Consider the following 19,326-nt stretch of genomic DNA (forward strand, 5'->3'; position numbering starts at 1 on the left):
TATAACCAGCTAGGTCCAAGCTCTGCTCTGACACTATGGAGAGTTGATCCCACTATAAACTAAGTCAAATGTTATGTTTTTACATTATGTAAACTGCCTTATGTGCCCTACAATATCCCTATTTGCAATTTTCCTCTCTTCTGGAAAAAGGGGTAAACAGTGAGGTGGAAAAGTTTGCAGATGATACAAAATGACTTAATATAGTTAAGTCCAAAGCAGACTGCGAAGAGTTACAAAGGAATCTCACAAAACTGGGTGACTGGGCAACAAAATGGCACATGAAATTCATGTGTTTATAGATGCAAAATAATACATATTGGAAAACATAATCTCAACTATACATTCAAAATGATGGGGTCTAAATTAGCTGTTACCACTCAAGAAAGATATTGCAGTCATTGCGGATGTTTTCAGAGAACTATCCACTAGGCGGACTGAGGCAAGGATTACATACTTCTGAACAGGAGGAAAAAAGAACTGGATTCTTTTGCTTCCTGGCTTCCCAGTAGATGGCACCACAATGCTAACCGTCCAGAATGCTTCTTACAGGAAAGGATAAAAGAGATGTACATACATTTCCCCTCTAGTTTCATGAACATACACTATTCTTCACTGCCTGTTCTAAACGGCTGTGTAGTGTTCTAAACAGCTGTGTAGTATTCCAAAGCACTGCTAAACAGCTGCCACATTTCAGCCACTTTAGGAGGGAAATGTAGCAACTGTACTGAGGAAGGAGTGGGCTGAAGTGGCTGTGTTTATGGACAGTCCTTTATTCTGTAATTTTTCATTTATGCATATTGCACATACACTGGAGAATCTGAGTTTATATAGTAACCTGGTATGGTTTGCAAAGAGTTCTTTGATCAATGTGGATGATAAGATCTATATAAAAGTAAGACAATTACCACTGGCATTGCTGCTCCTCTAAGCAGTCAGGGGAAAAAATTAACATGAAAGAGTAATGAACTAAGATACAATTTCAATTCTTTATCAAACACAAAGTGCAACTGATTAATAAGCCAGAAAGGTGTCATCATGAAGACAAAGATTTTTTTTACACTCTACTTTCAAAATGACAAGATATTTACTCAGGGCCATCCCTAACCATTTTGGTGCCCTACGCAGCCTCCCTCCCGGGGTGGGGGGAGGGGGGGGGAGGGGGAGGCGGGGGTGTGTGGCTCCAGGCCTCGGGGGGGGGGGGGGAAGGGGGGCCTGGCCACAGGCCTTCGCGGGAGCCAGGAGCACGCTTGGGGGGCAAGGGGGAAACTGCCCCACATCATGAGCCGGCGGAGAGGAGCGGGCTGGGTCGTGCCACTTCCCGCCGCCTGGTGAGTGCAGGGCAGGCCCGACCCCTGCTGCAGTCCTCAGGGGAAGGGCTGGAGTGGGGGTGGGGGTTGGGGCGGAGCAGGAGCTTTGGGGAAGGAGTGGAGTGGGGGTGGGGCAGGGGCGGGACGAGGCAGGGTGGAGCAGGGGCAGGGGCTGTGGAGAAGAGGCAGAGCAGGGGCTGGAGCAGCACGCAGCTGCGTAGGGCACTAGGAAGTTTGGTGCCCAACATTTCTTGGTGCACCATGCAGCTGCATATTTTGCGTATGGGTAAGGATGGCTCTCCCTGCATTTACTGTACATGCGGTCAGAAATCCCTCATTCACAGATTGCACAAGAATGTTCGTCTTGACCTCCAGGAAGTGGTCATTCATTAACATTTTACCCAGGCACAGCGATTCTGAACTTCCTGGGCAACTTCCTGCGGCTACAGCTGCCTTGCTTTAATCTGGCTTTGTAAATAAAGGTGAGGTATTGGCAACAACTGAAAATAAAAACAAACAGCGTGAGCCACAAACTGCATATCTAATTATAAAAAAGGTTTTCTGAGCTGAAAACTTTAAAAGATGCACAAATGTAGTTATTAAATATTAATCTGGTTCGATCCTCTCCTAACTTATGGAAAACATTTGTATGTTGCTCAGCAATGAGTTTTAGTCACTGTTTGACTATGGAAACAATCATATTACCACAAAAACAATGAGGAGTCCTTGTGGCACCTTAGAGACTAACAAATTACCACAGAAACCATAATTGGTAAAAGACTTTGCCAACTATTTACAAGTAATCCTGGATACTCTGAAGAATGGCTTTGATAAAAACAATACAAATATTTTCTATAGCACATTAACAGCTACAAACCAAAACAGCGCATCACCAAAAATATTACGATAAAGACACAAAATATATCTATTAAGGCCAACTATGATACAAATGAAAGAAACGGGCCAAATGCCACCACTGAATTTCCCCAGTACATTTACATATTTAACACTTAAGCTTTCACCTCACAAATCTCTCTGGTACTTGGTCCCTGCTTAGACACTAGTACACTGGACCAAATGCCACCTAATGATGCCTTCCAGCCATGTTCAATCCTTCATAATTGCTACCATATGTCACTTTGCTGTCTGGAACAAACTTCTTAAGTGTAGGACCAACATCATCATCAGGTAAGCAAAATCTATTACAAATGTATTCCTTTGAATCCATGATGGGTTCAATCTGTCATTGGTCCTGCAATTTCTCCTTAAATTCCTAGTCTGCTCAAATACATAAATAAAAGCATTTACCATTACCAGCAGAAAAGGAAAATGAGTCATCACCTCAGTTTCATCTCTTCTTACACCTTGCAAATAGTATCTCTATGTATTTTAAAGATATTCACTCTACACAGCAGTCTAAACTTTTTTTAAAATCGGAACATCATCCTCATTAACTGCAAACACCATTCTTTTCACTCTTCTACAAGCACAGGTGACATTACTTCACCCTTCGTGATGTTACTAGTGAGCGTTCTTCCCTACTTCCACACTAAATATTCCCAGAATTCCTTACTGCATGCCCTTCTCCTTCACCAGGGAAATCTCTTTTCAAAGAGTTATATATATATATATATATACTTTTCAACAACAGTCCCAAAAACAATATTCAATCCTCTTTTGCCCACTTGTCTTGTCTTTTCTTTTACTACTACAGTTTCAACAGTGGTGGGCACTTCAGGTAGAAAAACAGGCTCTCACTTCAGGCCCACTGTTCTCTCAGGCTATGTCTACTGCACTTTAGTGTAGCACTATGTCTGCAGCTGTAGCACTTTAGTGTAGACGCTCGCTATTGTGACACAAGGATTCTCCCATTGCTCTAGGTAATCCACCTCCCTGAAAGGGAGTAGCTAGGTCAGCAGGAGAATTCTTCTGTCAATCTAACCTGACTACACCTGGGGTTAGGGCATCATAGCTACAATGTAAATTTTCAGTGTAGACCAGTCCTCAATCTGCTGTTGTTTCTCTGCAGGGAATCTCTTTTCTATTACACTCTTAGGCATCACTAAAAATACCCATGCAGGTCTTTGACCCTTATTTTCCCTTATCTTCAACCTGTGTTATCTAAAGTACCCAAGAGAGATTTTAACACCTCAGTGTGTCTCTAAATATGCAAGTCCTGCACCAACATGAAAGAATTGCCTATCAAATTCTGCTGTTGAGTAACTCGCTCCTACTTGGCCAGCATTTCCCATCAACGTTATTTGCATCACTTGGGGAGCTGCAAGAGATCATGTATTTCTTAGTCACTATGGCATCCACAGGGATAGTAGTGAAGATGAGTTAACTTTGGATATATGCTTTATTTACTTTGCAACTGTGGTAATGAAAATATTGGGAAGCACTTTGAAATATCTAGCTCTGTATGCAGACGTCTGGTAAAGTATTGATATTTTATTCATAGAGCTACATCTAGATATTGTTTTCTATTTCCTCATTTAGGCTGGGTTTTTTTGTCCAGTTTATCTTAAAACAAATTACATGAAGTGATGGTGCCCCCATAACTTCCCTTAGGAGGGAAGAGATCTCTCTTTTTGGTATCTTCTGGTATTTATAGAGTCAGACTATTATGTCCCTTATTCCTGCCTCTCTTCTAAGATAACAATCTCTGGCTCAGTGTCCTCATATAAGGCATGGAGGCAGGGACATGTTATATTAGAACAATGGATCCTCAATTTTGATTGCAGTCTTTAGATGCTACTGTAATGTATTATTATTATTGTTTATCAACAACAACAGTAGTCTGAATTTAAGTGCAATGTAGAAGATATATCCTGGTGGGAAACTACAAATAATTCATACTGGCATGTGAGTAACAGCATTTTAAAAGGCAGAGACAGAACCACTGGAAAAATGGTGTTTGAACCAGTGGTGGACCAAAAGGTAGTTGTGTTGCAGGCTCAGCTGGAATAAGTCTTGTCTACTTCACTAACAACTAGAGCTGATTAGATTTCAGGCACTTGTCTTGAAATTCTTCATGGATCAGCAGTACAGGACAGCTGGGTTGGAAGTTTTGCAATCACACCAGCTACTCCTGATTTGCTGACATCACCTGTGGTGGTGGTGATGAATGCCAGGTCCATTGTGTAACATCAACATCACACAGACTCCGTTATCTATTATCTCTCTTTGAAGTGATTTACTAGGTCCCTTCAGGGGTGTGTGAGTGTGAAAAACTTTGGCACAGATTTACATTAGTTAGGGGAAAGTTTTCACAGGAAGGTGAGTGCACATGTACATTTCAGCAGGTTTTTTTCTTTCCTCTTCTCTTTCTACGTTAGTATAGTTTCATCCCGATTCTCTCTCCACTTTCCCCCATTCCTTACCTCCACTACAAGATCTAGCACAAACACACACAGCTACACTTTCCTGACTCCAGTCTCTTCTACCATCTCTTTAGCAGGGTGTACTGGTAATACGGATAAAAGTTACTTCCCCTCTTCCATGTTAAACAGCACTCTGGCAATCCTTATGTCTTGAAGTCACCAGGGCCTGATGAAATACATCCTAGAATCCGTAAGGAGCTGACTGAGGACATATCTGAGCCATTAGCGATTATCTTCAAAAAGTCATGGAAGACGGGAGAAATTCCAGAAGACTGAAAAAGGGCAAATATAGTAATGCCAATCTATCGAAAGGGAAATAAGGACAACCCAGAGAATTACAGACCAGTCAGCTTAACTTCTGCACCCAGAAAGATAATGGAGCAAATAATTAAGCAGTCAATTTGCAAACACCTAGAAGATAATAAGGTGGTAAACAACAGTAAGCATGGATTGGTCAAGAACAAATTGTGTCAAAATAATCTAATAGCTGTCTTTGATAGGGTAACAAGCCTAGTGGATAGGGAGAAGCAGTAGATGTGGTATACCTTGACTTTTGTTAGGCTTTTGATACTGTCTTGCATGACCTTGTCATAAACAAACTAGGGAAATACAACTTAGGGTATGTCTTCACTACCAACGTTAAAGCACTGCCGTGGCACCAGCGCTGGGAGAGAGTTCTCCCAGCACAGTAAAAAACCCACCCCCATGAGGTGAGTAACTACCGGCACTGGGAGCACGGCTCCCAGCACTGGTGCACTGTCTACACTGCCACTTTACAGTGCTGAAACTTGCATCGCTCAGGGGTATGTTTTTTCACATCCCTGAGCGAGAAAGTTTCAGCGCTGTAAAGTGGCAGTGTAAATAAGGCCCTCGAAGGAGTGACTAAAAGGTGGGTGCATGACTGGTTGGAAAACCGGTCACATGGAGTAGTTATCAGTGGTGCACAATCAAGCTGGAAGGGCATATTAAGTAGGGTCCCACAGGATCAGTTCTGGGTCCAGTTCTCTTTAATATCTTCATCAATGATATGGATAATGACAGAGAGAGTACACGTACAAAGTTTGCGGACAATACCAAGCTGGGAATGGTTGCAAGTGCTTTGGAGGATAGGATTAAAATTCAAAATGATCTGAACAAACTGAAGAAATGGTCTGAAGAAAATAAGATGAAATTCAACAAGGACAAATGCAAAGTACTCCACTTAGAAGGAACAATCAGTTGCGCACATACAAAATGGGAAATGACTAGGAAGGAGTACTGCAGAAAGGGATCTGGGGTCATAGTGAATCACAGGCTAAATATGAGTCAATAGTGTAACACCGTTGCAAAAAAAGCAAACATCATTCTGGGATGTATTAGCAGGAGTGTTGTAAGCAAGACACAAGAAGTAATTCTTCCACTCTACTCTGTGCTGATAAGGCCTCAACTGGAGTATTGTGTCCAGTTCTGGGTGCCACATTTCAGGAAAGATGTGAACAAACTGGAGAAAGTCCAGAGAAGAGCAACAAAAATGATTAAAGGTCTAGAAAACATGACCTATGAGGGAAGATTGAAAAATTTGGGTTTGTTTAGTCTGATAAAGAGAAGACAGGGAGGGAACATTATAACAGTTTTCAAGTACATAAAAAGTTACAAGGAGGAGGGAGAAAAATGATTCTGAGGATAGGAGAAGAAGCAATGGGCTTAAATTGCCGCAAGGGTAGTTTAGGTTGGACATTAGGAAAAACTTCCTGCCAGGGTAGTTAAGCACTGGAATAAATAGCCCAGGGAGGTTGTGGTATCTCCATCACTGGAGTTTTTTAAGAGTAGGTTAGACAAACACCTGTCAGGGATGGTCTATACTTAGTCCTGCCATGAGTTCAGGTCATGTGAAGGATGACCTCTTTAGGTTCCTTCCAGTCCTACGATTCTATGATCCAAACAATGAAATCAGCAATACTGCAGTGGCCCTAAAAAAATCTCGTTTTCTTCTTGCTTGCTTTTAGATCAAGCTGTAGTTTTATTTTTTAATTTCCATTCCAGCTTCATCACCTATGAAAAACAAAATCATTGTATTTTTAAGAGAACAGCACATTGTGGAACTTTTTTGGGGGACAGGGGAGAGTGGGGGCAGACAGGGAAGGTGATTCACAGGTAGAAAAGTTTCATAAAAACAGTTTGATTCTGTCAAGGAATTGAGATTTCCCACACATACATTTTCTGTAAATCTGCTGAAAATGATTTTCACTCATTTTTTTTTTTTCAGTAGCACACTTTTTTTTTTTTTTTTTTTACTATATCCCGCACACAGTTTACATTTTCTAATCACTATATACCAAGTAAGGGTTACTCAAAGGCTGATAACCTGTAGGCAAACTTTTAGTCTGATGCAGTAAAATAGGACTGAGATATTACAAGCCAGGACTAATCACATTACTAAACAAGGCTGATAGTGTTACTGATATTTAGGGTGACCATACATCCCGTTTTGGCCAGAACAGTCCCTTTTTTAAGCCCCATCCTGGCTGTCCCACCTTCTTTGGCAAAACTGGGCATTCTCCCATTGGCTCTTGCCAACTGATCATCAAGCTAAAGTGGGGTGCGACCCCTAGTGGGGCATGGAGGAATATGCAGGGAGTGGGGAGCAGCAACGCCAGCCCTGTGCGGGAGGGAGGGCTCTGGAGAGTGGCTTCGGCCAGGCTGGCCCCATGTGGGCAGGCGGCAGGGGGCCTCCGGCTGGCCCAGTGTAGGTGGGCAGCAGGCGGCTTGGGTCGGCTCCACATGTGGAGGAGGGAGAAGGGCTTTGGGCTGGCCCCAGTGGTGTCCTGTTTTTCCTTTGGGAAATTATGGTTATAGTACTAAAAAAAGAAAAGGAGTACTTGTGGCACCTTAGAGACTAACAAATTTATTTGAGCCTAAGCTTTCGTGAGCTACAGCTCACTTCATCGGATGTATGCATGCATCCGATGAAGTGAGCTGTAGCTCACGAAAGCTTAGGCTCAAATAAATTTGTTAGTCTCTAAGGTGCCACAAGCACTCCTTTTCTTTGGTGATACAGACTAACATGGCTGCTACTCTGAAACTGGTCACACTACTGATACTGTATTGAGCGCCCTAATGATCTTCAGTGATACATCCTGGGATAACAGCATCCAAATCTGCTCTCTAGTATGATGATTTCTATTCCTCAGTGGGCACTGTCAGGCAAGTGAGTAGACCTTCAGTGGAACTCCATCAGCAAGGCTGGGGGTGCTTCATTCCTCCAGGACAGCTCCACAGTGAAGCAACCAGTCTCATTTCCCTCTTACCCTCTCTGAATGTGAGTTTTCTGATGAGGGCATGAGAGGGGGAAAAATAGAGATGGACTGACGGCTTCAGAATAGCCTGATACAATGTGAATTCAATGAAAAAACAACAAAAAGTCTAACACTGTCAGTAAATTTAACTAATTTGAAATAATTATTTTGCCCTAGGTGAAAAGTAAAACAATGTAGCCAAACCCTAATCATTACTGAGACACTACAAATGCTGCAGTATTGCAATTGGTTTGACAGGTTTAAGCAAGAGACAGCAAGAATGCAGTGATGCATACAAGACATTCACACGCTGAACTGTGAATCCTGTGTCTTTCCTCATATAAACTTTAGATGAAGTCTTAGAGCTCTGCCCTCTAAGTTAAAACAAAACTTCCTTTACAATTTGGGGGAATGGGATGGAGAATTCCTCCTTGGCTCATCCCCTGCCTTTAACAACTACTGCCACCAGTCCTCTGTTAATAAGAGGTGCCCCCAGATTTCCCTCAACTCTTACATACTGGCTCCTGGAAATGATAAGCAACACATACATAGTGCATTACATTTTCAAAGTGATGCACAAACATTAGCCACAGTGGTTAATCTTCAGCCCTTGGGGAGTCTATTATTCTATGTTCTCACTATGAGAGAGAGCAAAAACAATACTTTGTATACGTGTGTGTGTAAAATGGTAAGAGAACATTGTATTGTCTCTCTCACCATATAGTCTCCCATACTCTGCACTTTAGTAGTGACAGTGAAACTAACATCCCAATAGCTGAAGAGTCTGTGTTTGTACTTCAAAGGTTGGGATATTAGTCATTTGCACTGAGTGACCGCTTTTCCTAGATGACAGAGAGACATAGCAGGGGGCAGCACTGAAATCAGGAGAGGTGGCTTTGAATTGCCCTGTGTTCAAATGAGGACTTCTGGCACATTCATGTTATTTGTTGATACTTTCTTATTGGTAAAAAATTGGAATGTAAATTCAGATTAGGATTGTCCTAATCCACCTGTCTTTCAGTGTTTGATTAATGTAATATATCCAAGGAGGCTGTTCATGCAGGATAGCTGTTCCTGAAGGTTCATATAAGGTTCAAACTGGTCCTGTTTTCCCTACCAAAGAGCACAGTAGTGGGGAATGTGTGTCTCTGTATAGAATCATAGAATTGTAGGATTTAAGAGGACCTCAAGAGGTCATCTAGTCCAGGCCCCTGCATTCATGGTAGGACTAAGTATTATCTAGACCATCGCTGACTGGTGTTTGTCTAACCTCCTCTTAAAAGATCTCCAGTGACAGAGATTCCACAACTTCCCTAGGCAATTTATTCCATTGTTTACCACCCTGACAGTTAGGATTTTTTTCCTAATGTCCAACCTAAACCAGCTGTGTTGCAATTTAAGACCATTGCTTCTTCTCCTATCCTCAGAGATTAAGAAGAATATTTTTTCTCCCTCCTCCTTGTAATAACTTTTTATGTACTTGAAAACTCTTACATTGTCCCCTCTCCATCTTCTCTTTCCCAGACTAAACAAACTCAAATTTTTCAGTCTTCCCTCATAGGTCATGTTTTCTAGACCTTTAATCATTTTTGTTGCTCTTCTCTGGACTTTCTCCAGTTGTTCACATCTTTCCTGAAATGTGGCACCCAGAACTGGACACAATACTCCAGTTGAGGCCTTATTAGCACAGAGTAGAGTGGAAGAATTACTTCTTGTGTCTTGCTTACAACACTCCTGCAAATACATCCCAGAATGATGTTTGCTTTTTTTGCAACAGTGTTACATTGTTGACTCATATTTAGCTTGTGATCCACTCTGACCCCCCAGATCCCTTTTTGCAGCACTCCTTACTAGACAGTCATTTCCCATTTTGTATGTGTTCCTTCCTAAGTGGAGTACTTTGCATTTGTCCTTATTGAATTTCATCCTATTTACTTTAGACCATTTCTCCAGTTTATCCAGATCATTTTGATTTTTAATCCTCTCCACAAAGCACTTGCAACCCCTCCCAGCTTGGTATCGTCCGCAAACTTTATACGTGTACTCTCTCCGTCATTATCCAAATCACTGATGAAGATATTGAACAGAACTGGACCCACAACTGATCCTTGCAGGACCCCACTCAATATGCCCTTCCAGCTTGACGGTGAACCGCTGATAACTTATTCTCTGGGAACAGTTTTCCAACCGTTATGCACCCACCTTATAGTAGCTCCATCCAGGTTGTATGTATCAAGATAGATCTAGTCTTAACTTTGACTCTGCTTCTACCAGATGAGATATTTGAAATTTGAGTCTACATATTAGTAGCAAATTATGAGTTTGGTTGTTTGGGATGTGCATACAACAGTTATGGTGCACTTTCCTACACTTTCTGCCACATTAGTGATGTCTGTATTAACCCACACGTGTGGCAAGTGTGAGCTGGTGTGAGACCATATGTATCTCTTTTGGGTTGTGCAGTAAGTTTGTAGAATAATGAGATCAGAGATAAATGATCCCTCTGTACATTTTAGTATGGTTTTATGCCCAATAACAACTACAACCGTACACGGTTCTTTGACATGTTACATGACCTCCTTGAAGAACAAATGCATTATAATTTAGTACTATACACTAGTGTTTTTCAACTTTCTTTCATTTGCGGACCTCTAAAAAATTTCAAATGGAGTTACGGACCCCTTTGGAAATTCAGCCTGTGGTCCGCGGACCACTACCATATAAGTTTTAGACTGAAAACTGCCTAAACAGAATTCAACTATGAATGTTGCACGTGCTCGGCATGGCATTTGACTCAACATGAGAAAGGGTGCTTAGATGTGGGCTTCTATGGTAATGACAACACTTCTGGGTTTTACCTGTAGGTGGGATATTCACATACTTTTGATTGATCAGAAAAACAGAATGCCTTTTCTGGGATCTGAAACTTTATTTTCGTAGTCACCTTTCACAGATCCCTTAGACATAGTCTGCGGACCCTGATGGGTTCGTGGATCACAGGTTGAAAATCACTGCAATACTCCATGGTTTTTGATAATTGCAGTGCTCAGCTCCATCTGCTGGCTAATCCATGCAGCTGCATGTCAGAGTTAGTTTTAGATGGCAGTGACAGAAAAAGAGAGACAAATTAATAAGAATAATATAAAGCAGTTACCAACATGACAATGGTGTGTAAATAAAACTTTTGTCCCTCTTGTGGATTGGAAGGAAAAGTGCCCAGAAGAGCATCTTTTCTGAGAGAGACGGTGCTAAACCAAAAAACACATTTCTTGTTTATAGACTAGTGTTACTTTCCAATACTGTCAGTAGACTGAAGCTCATTTTATATATATTTTAATTTATTTTGAAAAGCTGGATTTAATTTTGTTGCAAAAATTGAGTCAGATGCGGATGGCTGCTGCCATTTTTCTGAGAAAGTCGTGACACATGGAAACCAAACTGTCTAATTAGGAGCAAGATTGATTATTGTTTTGTTTGCCTAGAATGGAAGCTTGTCAGGTAGTTAAGTCTTACTAATGACCTCCACATTACAAACCCAGTCAATGACTAAAGTTATTGGCTGTACACTGACTTTGTTATTGCTTCCTCATGCACTGAGGTGTAAACTTCTGTGGGATTGTTTTATAGCTGTTAGTGTGAGGGAGGGCACAAGTAGTATTGTTTTCAGTGTAAATGTATAGTAGTTTCTTTTAAACCTAATTAAGTTGGTGACCCATGGCTGTGTACTGTCGAGACCCATTCACAGCCCTATTGCTTATCCCAGAGTTTACTCCTTAAGAGAAAGATCATTTAAATCAAGGAACAGGGACCTTCCTTCCTATATTCATGGTCATTTTCCTGAATATCCTGAGATATTCAGGTAATTCAATGCTGGAATGAAAGCTGCATCGATTACTGTTTCATTTTCAGTTTAGCTTTGTTGTTTACAAAGGAAGAAATGTCTTGAGTGAGGCTGTGGGCTTGTTGAGATTAGAAACATTTCACCTGTTTAAATAAATCATTTTATAATAGTTCTGGTTAAATGTTTGAAAACCTCTAACGTAGATGCCCTTAAATGGGTTAGCCCTAATATTGATAAACTTAAGACCCATTTAAGTGTATCTATGTTAGGAGCTAGAACCAGATTAACTAGACTGATTTAACATTGGTTTAGTTAAATTGTTGTAGACTGGGGGGTTAGAACTATAAAGGGGGATACATTTTTTAGAAGGGCCTATGTAATTTAGCACCCTAAATCCTTTTTTCAAAAGTAGTATATGTATGTAGGAGCCTAAGTCTCATTGAAAATCAATGGGATTTTTAGGCTCCTAAATGCCTAAATCACTTTTGAAAACAGGACCAGGGCTCCTAATATAAGAAGAAAAATATAAGATTTTCCACTGAATGCATCTGATGAAGTGAGCTGTAGCTCACGAAAGCTTATGCTCAGATAAATTTGTTAGTCTCTAAGGTGCCATGAGTACTCCTTTTCTTTTTATAATCACTCACGTTAACTAGTGTTCTTGGAGAAGAAGAAAAATTACAAGGTTTAACAATAAGCTTTAAAAGCTTTCATTGTAGGACCTGAAAATCACAAAATGTATGAAAACAGAATGCTTGCCACACATTTCTCATTCTGATCTATACAGAAATTAAACTTCCATGGTCAATTACTTTCATTTCCATAGTAAGATATGATGCCAAAGAAAAAGGATTAGTCAAAATAGTGTAAGAGATACCATCCAAGTCCTATGGAATAAAATTCAAGCTTAGTTAAATGTAATAATAGTCTTTGAGCTTTTTTAGTAAACTAATAAACATAGTACAGATGAGCAAACTGAGGCAGAGAGAACATAAGGGATCTGTGATGATTTGGGGAATCTATGTGCAATATATGAATTCTGGTTGCTATTATGAAGTAATTGTTGTATTGTGGAATGCCTCCGTATGTATATCTACCATGGTCAGGTAGGACCTAGCACATAGCCAGCCCTAGGGACAGTGGCGAGTACTTAACTTTAGTGATTGTGCTTTAGTGACCAGACAATAGACATGCTAAGAAGGTTTGCTGGACCTGAGAGAAGATAATTTCTACTTGTATGCAGGCGAAGGGGAAGCGAAGAGAGTGGAAAGTCAGGAGCAGCAAGATGAAGGGACAGAGGCAACAAAGGAGGAGTTTTAAAAGGAATCACAGAAAGAAGACTCAGACATACACCTAGGAAGCGTGGGGCAGAAGAGACGAAGGGGATGGATGGATGGCCCCATATGACTCTGACCCCAGCCCAACAAATGCTTTTGGATTGGTGAGGAAACTTCTGGGAGAAGGTATGTTGAAGCTACAGGGGGAGTCTGAGCAGTCAGCACTGGTCTAGGGGCTGGGCAGGGGGCCGCATGGTCACAGCTTTCAGGAGAAGGTGCCAGACCAAAGATTCACACTCTAAAAATGTGTTGAGAGGCCCTAACACAGCAGCAATGGCTAGGCTCCAATCAGACTCTGTGTGCTTAAAACACTGGGGGTTCAGTAGCTGGTTCCCTTCACAGCAGTCTGGGAAGTGGTCACAAGGGGGCTCTTCCCAAGGTCCCACCAATCAATCAGTAGCTAACTGCTTGTCTACACTGGCACTTTACAGCACAGCAACTTTCTCACTCAGGGTGGAGGTGTGTTTTTTTTTTTTTTTTTTTAAGAGTGCTGGGAGAGCATTGTTTCCCAGTCCCCTGCCATCTCATGTTAAGAGTATTTCTGCTGTACTGCCCTGGGGTCTAAGTAGCCTCTTCCATACCTTATCTCCAGTTATGATTTAATATAAATGGATCAGGATTTCCAAAATTACTACTTATACCAGAGCCAGTCTGACTCATTACAGGAAGAACCATCTCTAAGTACTGTAGCAGTCCTTCCTAAATAACCTCATAACCATATTCACATTATACCAAGAAACGTAAAAAATAAAAAATGTGGAGGTTAAACCTCCATAATTGACCATTTTCTTCTACAGTATGCAATGTCACACTGTTACAAGAGATGTGAGAGTCACTTTACAATTATCAAGCGTTAAAGCACTGCCCTTTGTGCTGAAAAGGGAAATATTTTCTTCTCTCAAGTACCCAGTAATGTCCAAGTCAACAGAAAAATTACCAAACTGTACCTGTTTTGTTAGAGATGTTGCTTTGGGACTGGGCCACCCTTATGACATCAGCAGCTGTATCCCTTACTATCAGCTCTTCACTCTGCAACAGCAGAACTACGCATTTCCACATGGCGAGTGTACGGGAGAGACCTGAACGTTTACAAAGAGGCAAAGCGTTTAGAATTTTGCTTCTTACAGATAAATCAGAACAGTTACAGAAATATTTATGTTCACATCTAAAAATGACAAAATTTAGTGAAACACACACACAAAAAGGGGAGGGGAAGGGGAGAAAAGAGGAGGACTTGTGGCAATTGTAGTCAAAATGCTGTTTGCTCTATAATGCTGAAGTCTGAACAGCCAACCTATTTTTCCCACCTTTTCTTCTCTTTTATCTCCCCTTGATAGTTGGCCCTGTCTGGTCCCAGGAGTAGGTAGCTGGTGAGAGGGAGCATCAAACCAGTGCTGGGATACTCAGAGTCTTGGGTAACAACTAATGCTCTGAAATTTCTGCAGTTCCTGTGAGTGTGGAATTCTTGCTGGGCATTAGTAGAGTGCTGCTAATGTGCGGGTGAGGATCCAGCAGGTCCTTGAAGTAATTTCTTTTGGCTGGAGGCTCTGTCTGGAGGTGTCTGGGGAACAGCAATATGTTGGGGTGACCCTAAGGGGCTGTATTAAGAAAGCTTGCTTGATAGTACTGCTCTCTGGAGCACCTCAGCTGAATTTTTTGCTCAGGTTGTGAATATAATTGATAAAGAGAATATACTGGGACTTCTCTTGAAAAAGTGACTAGCTGCTGACCACACCATATCACAGATTACACTGTGGAGACTGGGGGGCAATGCAGTGGTTGCCTAGGTTTATTTTCTGCCACATTGATGTAGGGGAAAGCACTTTTCTGTCAGGTTCTCCCTCAGAGTTTTGTATGATGGAGGCTTAGGTGGAAAGTTAAGCCCATGTTATTGCTTGCACATAGTGGGAGATTCTTCGGTCTTGTGTACCCAGTAGGGTTGCCAACCCTCCGGGTTTCGCTGGGAGTCTCTTGGAATTGGGTTCTATCTCCTGGAGGCTACTGAAGCCAAACGGGGAAATCTTAGGCTGCTAAAAGTCAGGCGGCGCAGTGGGGTTAACGCAGGCTCCCTGCCTGCCCTGGCCCCGCGCCGCTCCTGGAAGTAGCGGGCACGTCCCTGCGGCCCCTGAGGAAAGCGGGGGAGCTCCATACACTGCCTCTGCCCTGAGCGCTGACTCCGCAGCTCCCATTGGCCGGGAACTGCAGCCAATGGGAGCTGCAGGGGCAGTGCCTGCAGGCAGGGGCAGCCCACACAGCATCCTGGTCCCTCCCACAGGGGCCACAGCGACATGCTGGCTGTTTACAGGAGTGGCTCAGCGCCAGGACAGACAAGGAGTCTGCCTTAGCCCCACTGCGCCGCCAACTGGGAGCCGCCCAAGGTAAGTGCCACCCGGCTGGAGCCTGCACCCCAACCCCTGCCCCCAGCCCTGAGCCCCCTCCTGCACGCCAACCCCTGCCCCCTCCCACACTCTGAACCTCTCGGCTCCAGCCCAGAGCCCGCACCCCCTGTCCCAGTCTGATGAAAGTGAGTGAGGGTGGGGGAGAATGAGCGATGGAGGGAGGGGGGATGGAGTGAGCGGACTGGGCCTTAGTGAAGGGGCAGGGCCTCGGGGGAAGGGGTGGGGCAGGGCAAGGTTGTTTGGGTTTGTGTCATTAGACAGTTGGCAACCCTAGTACCCGAGGAAACTGGCTATCATACTGTAGCAGAATAATTATTCGACGATAGCTATTTCAGTATAGCTTCCCTCGCATACACACATGTGGACACACTATTTCAGAATTAACTATTCCACTTTAAAAACTCTAGAATCAGGGTACTTTTATTCTGGAATAGTTTCCACACAAGGGGGGTTACACCAGAACAGCTATAGCGGAATAATTATTCAGCTATAACTATGCCAGCCAATTTCTCTGTGTAAACAAGTTCTTACAGTGTCCCCAAAAGAGACGTGGCAAAACCAAAAATGGTCTCTTTGGAAAGGCTTCTTTTCTTGACTCCTCAGGCAACACTAAGCAAAGGCAGAGAGGAGAGTCCAGATCATTCCCCTGAGTACTACAATCCTTTTCCCTCTAAGAAACATTTTCTTTTTGTATTTATTTCTCTGATTGGCTGAAGTTGTTTAGTATTAGAAGTTAAAAAAAAAAAAAAAAAGGCTATCTTAAAACAGCCATTGAACAAATTGATAGTAGAATCAGGTATAAATTGCCAACCTTCTTACACAGGTTTAGCACAAGCACAGCTCCACAATCTTCCAGAGTCAGGTTTCAGAGTAGTAGCCGTGTTAGTCTGTAACCGCAGAAAGAAAAGGAGTACTTGTGGCACCTTAGAGACTAACAAATTTATTTGAGCATAAGCTTTCGTGAGCTGCAGCTCACTTCATTGGAGCTATAGCTCACAAAAGCTTATGCTCAAATAAATTTGTTAGTCTCTAAGGTGCCACAAGTACTCCTAATCTTCAAGAGTGTGGCTCCCGATTTACACCTGTGTAACTCATAGCAGAATCAGGCCCTTTACTTGGTATCATCCTTCTGTGTGATACATTTACTGTTTGTGAAAGATGCCAGACTGCCAGCTCTCTAGAAAACATGCAGGATGAACAGTCCCTCTTCCTGTCTTAACTCAGGCCTGCTTGGGCCCTCTTCTTGGGGAGAAATGCTAGGTCAGACTGCCTACTCTTCAGGCCTTGGCCTTGTTGATAAGACTATCAACCAGGGTGCCAATTAATGCCAATTTTGTTTTCAAAGTGGGACACATGTCTGCCAGAAAAGGACTAGAATTACTGACTCATTTCACATTGCCACTTAACAGACACCCGGTAGGAAAATTTTAATCACTGCTAACAGTAGCCCAGTTCATACCAGTGACAGAGATGAAAACTTCAATATTCCCGTACCAGTCAGTCATTCAAACACCCCAGTCTCCCTCATTTTATATTAATGATAACATCCGTCTTATTACTGGCTCTAACTTTGGTTTTAGGAGTCAAGATTTCCAAATGTGATAATCTCAGGCAAAATACATAAATGCCTGGTACCAAAGGATTAGCATAGATTTAGCCTAGCTAAATGGTATCAATACCATTTAACAGACACGTTTCCAAACAAACAGTTTATTGTCTCATTTTTAGCTCTTCTGACATCTCAGAAGACAAGATATGTCCATTTTATATATTAAGCAAAAATATGCTAATTTCTCTTCCCACTTTCTTTCAAAATTAATTTACCTTGAAAGTCTATGAGTCAATGCAAAATTGGCATTACATCAAAGCTAAGCATTCAAAGGCTCTGTATATGTTATCAAACATATGGAATACATATACTCTACATATGTTCTTAATGGGTTGCGTAAGTTTGTTTATTATCGGATCAAACCCCACCAATCCAGCTCTCACATCATTTTATTATGTTGTATATTATGTTAAACAATTCAACAGCCAGAGTCTAAAAGTTTCCAGTTAGGCCAAGGTAAGAGAGGACATACTACAACTAGCTAGGATGCCCACACGCTTCATGTTGGGGGTCCAAGCTGATTGTTTGAGAAGGTCAGGGTGGAATTTCTTTCCCCCACCTCCTATGTACATAACTTCACAGATGGCTGGACACATTATGGAAATTTCTCACTTTCATCTGAACCACAAGCTACTGGTCACTGATGGAGGCAGCATACCAGAGTAGCTGGACCCGCGTTCTGCACCAGGATGGTAACGCCTATGTCTGTATAGGTAAGTTAAATAGTGAGATAAATAGTAGTATAAGTAACTTAAATGCTGAGGGACAGGAAGGTGGAGCTGTACCAGGAAAAACAACTAAAAGAGGGCTTTAAGAAGTTGTACAGTAAAGTAGGGGCTAGAGGGACAAAGAGTTAAAAAACAGGAGTCAAAACACTGGCTGGCTCACAGAAGTGGCAATGGGACATAGAGTGTCAACTAAGAATCATTTATTCAAATCCATTTCAGCAGCAAGTGAAAATAGCTACCATCTGAAGGCTGCTTTGTGACTTGAGTAAAAGGAGTTGATGGTATTAGTCCAGTTCTAAGGACACCTGTGTTCATAGCACACAAAACTCACTGCCACTACAGTTGGCAGCACTGCTGGAAATCTAAGTAGAAAGGCCAAAGAAAGTCTGGGCATGGAGATCAGATTCACCTCTCACCCATCTCACTTTGGCTTGTTTGTGAGAGAAAATTGGCAATGCCACCATTTATGCTGTGCCTGTTTTGTGTATCACTAAACAATATTGATTTCCAGGACTGTCAGTGTGGCACCGTTTTTTTTTCCGCACTAACTTCACTCCCTCCCAACCTTTTATTTATTTAAAGAACTTTGAAGCCAAGCCAGACCAATACAATCTTCACGGCATATCCCCGCCATCCTGTCGTAGACACAAGATCAGGGATGACAGCTTTTAGATGACAGACTAATGTGCAATGGATAAACATTATCTATTTTATATATCCTTCACTAGAGCTGGGCAAAAAAATTTGGATGAATAGTTTATTTACCGAAATACGCAGTTTTGGGTCAACCAAAACGATTTGTAAATTCACCAAATATTTTTGTCCCACATTTTTTTGGGGAGACGGGGCTATATTCATGAGAGGACTTCAGAGCCATTCACAAAACAGCCTCTGCCTTATAGCATTGTGATTCTAGCACTCCCTGGAGATGTGGGAGATCCAGCTGCTAGGCGGAAGTGTGGCCAGGCAGCTCTGCGCACTGCCTCTGCACAGAGCGCTGGCTTTGCAGTTCCCATTGGCCGGGAACCACAGCCAGCGGGAGCTGAGGGGGTGGTGCCTGCAGGCGGAAGCTGCACGCAGAGCTGCCTGGCCATGCCTCCGCCTAGCAGCTGAGCGAGGGGGATGTCGCTGCTTCCAGGGAGCCTCCCAGATAAGCACCACTGAGAGCCCGCCTCACCCCGTCCCGTGCCCCAACCCCCTGCCCCCTTCCACACACAAACTCTGCTTTGGGGGTGTGGGGGCCCAAGACTGCCCCAGCAGCAGCCAGTGCACCTGGCACAGGGGCTGCCTGAGCTGTCCCTGAGCCAGGCACATCGGCCGCTGTGGAAGTCACAGAAAGTCACGGAATCTGTGACAAACTTGCCGCCTTAGCTATGGGTTATTGTGGGGTAGAGCTCTCTCAATCTCTTCCATTGAAGCTGTTCCACTTTCCATGATAAATATTCAG

The 19,326-nt window shown here is 42.6% G+C and overlaps 1 protein-coding gene across 1 annotated transcript in view; it reads right to left on the minus strand.

Annotated features, from left to right (window-relative positions):
* THADA (THADA armadillo repeat containing) overlaps nt 1–19,326 on the minus strand; it is a 307,383-nt gene that overhangs the window by 22,121 nt on the left and 265,936 nt on the right. Inside the window, exon 36 of the mRNA XM_074949353.1 lies at nt 14,091–14,222. Coding sequence (XP_074805454.1) covers nt 14,091–14,222 — 132 coding nt within the window. The remainder of the gene's footprint in view (nt 1–14,090; nt 14,223–19,326) is intronic.

Source organism: Natator depressus, chromosome 3 (assembly GCF_965152275.1).
Source record: "Natator depressus isolate rNatDep1 chromosome 3, rNatDep2.hap1, whole genome shotgun sequence".
NCBI classification, from domain to species: domain Eukaryota; kingdom Metazoa; phylum Chordata; order Testudines; family Cheloniidae; genus Natator; species Natator depressus.